The following is a 1,752-nucleotide window of genomic DNA, read 5'->3' as shown; positions in this document are numbered from 1 at the left end:
TTTGGATAGTGCGTGTCTAACCTTGGCCTCACTACATCAGCCCCACGCCAGGTGAGTCGTGATGGACTTTCATCATCAAATGGGTCCTAACTGATTTTTCCAATCCTACGACCTGTTCATTTCGAATATTAAGTAGATGATTTCCATAATTATTTATTCACAAGTCAACTTATGCCAGCCTCGAAAGAAAGCAACTTCATTACAGACTAAGTTAATTATCAAGCGTAGTCCATATGTGACATCTAACCATAAGGTTTAGACCAATGATAACTATAAAATGTCCCCCACATTCAACACCAAATCAGCAACAATAAACATGTCTTCTTTGCGCTTCTTAGTTCAACTGATTGTCCTAGGTTTTGCTTTTAATCTTGCAGATGGACAAGGTTTGAAAGTAGGGTTTTACCAAAAAACATGTCCAGATCTTGAATCTAAAGTCAAAGAGGTCGTAGATCAAGTGATCTCAGTGGCACCTAGTCTTGCAGCTCCTTTGCTAAGAATGCATTTTCATGATTGTTTCATTAGGGTACGTAATTTCTTATTTTTATGACTAATTTTTTTCTAGTCTTGTCCCAATTCCAGGCAAAAGCTCTAGTTTATAACATGAATCTTAGTACACATGACATGTGTTGAGAATCTTAGTTACTTTACATCATTAGCTAGTTATAGCAACGAACTGATCTTGAAGTAACAGAAAAAGGATTTATTTAGCAGGCTACATTTTTGTGCAGGGCTGTGATGGATCAGTGCTGTTGGAGTCTCCAACCAATCAATCTGAAAAATATGCTTTTCCAAATCTAAGCCTGAGAGGATTTCAAATAATAGACAAAGTTAAGACTGCAGTAGAAAAGGCATGCCCCATGGTGGTTTCATGTGCTGACATATTAGCACTAGTAGCTAGGGATGTTACTGTCGCGGTAATTTTATTATTTATTTATTTTCTAGTTTTATATATAACTCAACATGTTGATAATTAATTATGTTGAATCATCAGATAAAAGGACCCTTTTGGGAAGTTGAAACTGGACGAAGGGATGGAAGAGTGTCTATTTTGAATGAAGCCTTGACAGGATTAATACCACCTTCTGCGAACATTAGTATTTTAAAACAAGGATTTCAGCAGAGGGGTTTAAGTGTCAAGGATCTTGTAGTGTTATCAGGTACCATTAAAATTTTGAGATTATGCATGCCAACTATACCTACGATGAGTCCTTATTCTGTTATATATATTTAATATTAATTATGCTAAGAAACAAGAATCACAATTATAGATTAATAGTTTAAGAGATGTACCAGCGGAAGACATCCTGAAAACAAATATTAGTGCTACATCTTCCTCTCCTTACTTCTCACCAAAATATTAGCTGTTAATGGGGTAAGCCAATAAAAGGAGAGATGACCTAACCTCTTATATAGAAACTTATTGAGCCGTCCCATTAACGACTCCAACCCCAATTAAGGTTTAAATATTTCTGGCCCACATACTTAAATTACCACATGATATAGGACATAATCTTATCAAGTGATCACTCGACATATTGAGCTTAATCATAATATCGTTATGAGCTATATATCTAGCCCGTTTTATAAAGCACAAAATTTACAATCAAATGAAAAGCCCATATTTTGAAATTATTCTAATATTCTCCCACTTAGAAGAACATTTGATTGTTACTCTATAACAAAACAAAAATTTTAGCTCTCAGATTAAATTATGGATGACAACAAATTGAATCAAAACTCGAGGCTCAG

The 1,752-nt window shown here is 34.9% G+C and overlaps 1 protein-coding gene across 1 annotated transcript; it reads left to right on the top strand.

Moving 5' to 3' along the window:
- Positions 1-244: 244 nt before the first annotated feature.
- LOC111381124 (peroxidase 27-like) lies at positions 245-1,219 on the top strand (the record flags this gene model as incomplete). The annotated part of the gene is made up of 3 exons (XM_023004866.1): positions 245-526; positions 732-917; positions 995-1,219. Coding segments are annotated over exons 1-3 (660 nt in total), but the record flags the coding sequence as incomplete, so codon positions are not given.
- Between the last annotated feature and the right edge of the window lie 533 nt (positions 1,220-1,752).

The sequence above is a fragment of the Olea europaea genome, unplaced genomic scaffold (genome assembly GCF_002742605.1).
Source record: "Olea europaea var. sylvestris unplaced genomic scaffold, O_europaea_v1 scaffold22593, whole genome shotgun sequence".
NCBI lineage: Eukaryota > Viridiplantae > Streptophyta > Magnoliopsida > Lamiales > Oleaceae > Olea > Olea europaea.
Note: the sequence above shows the minus strand (reverse complement) of the source record. Positions and strands in the feature narration are given on the sequence as shown.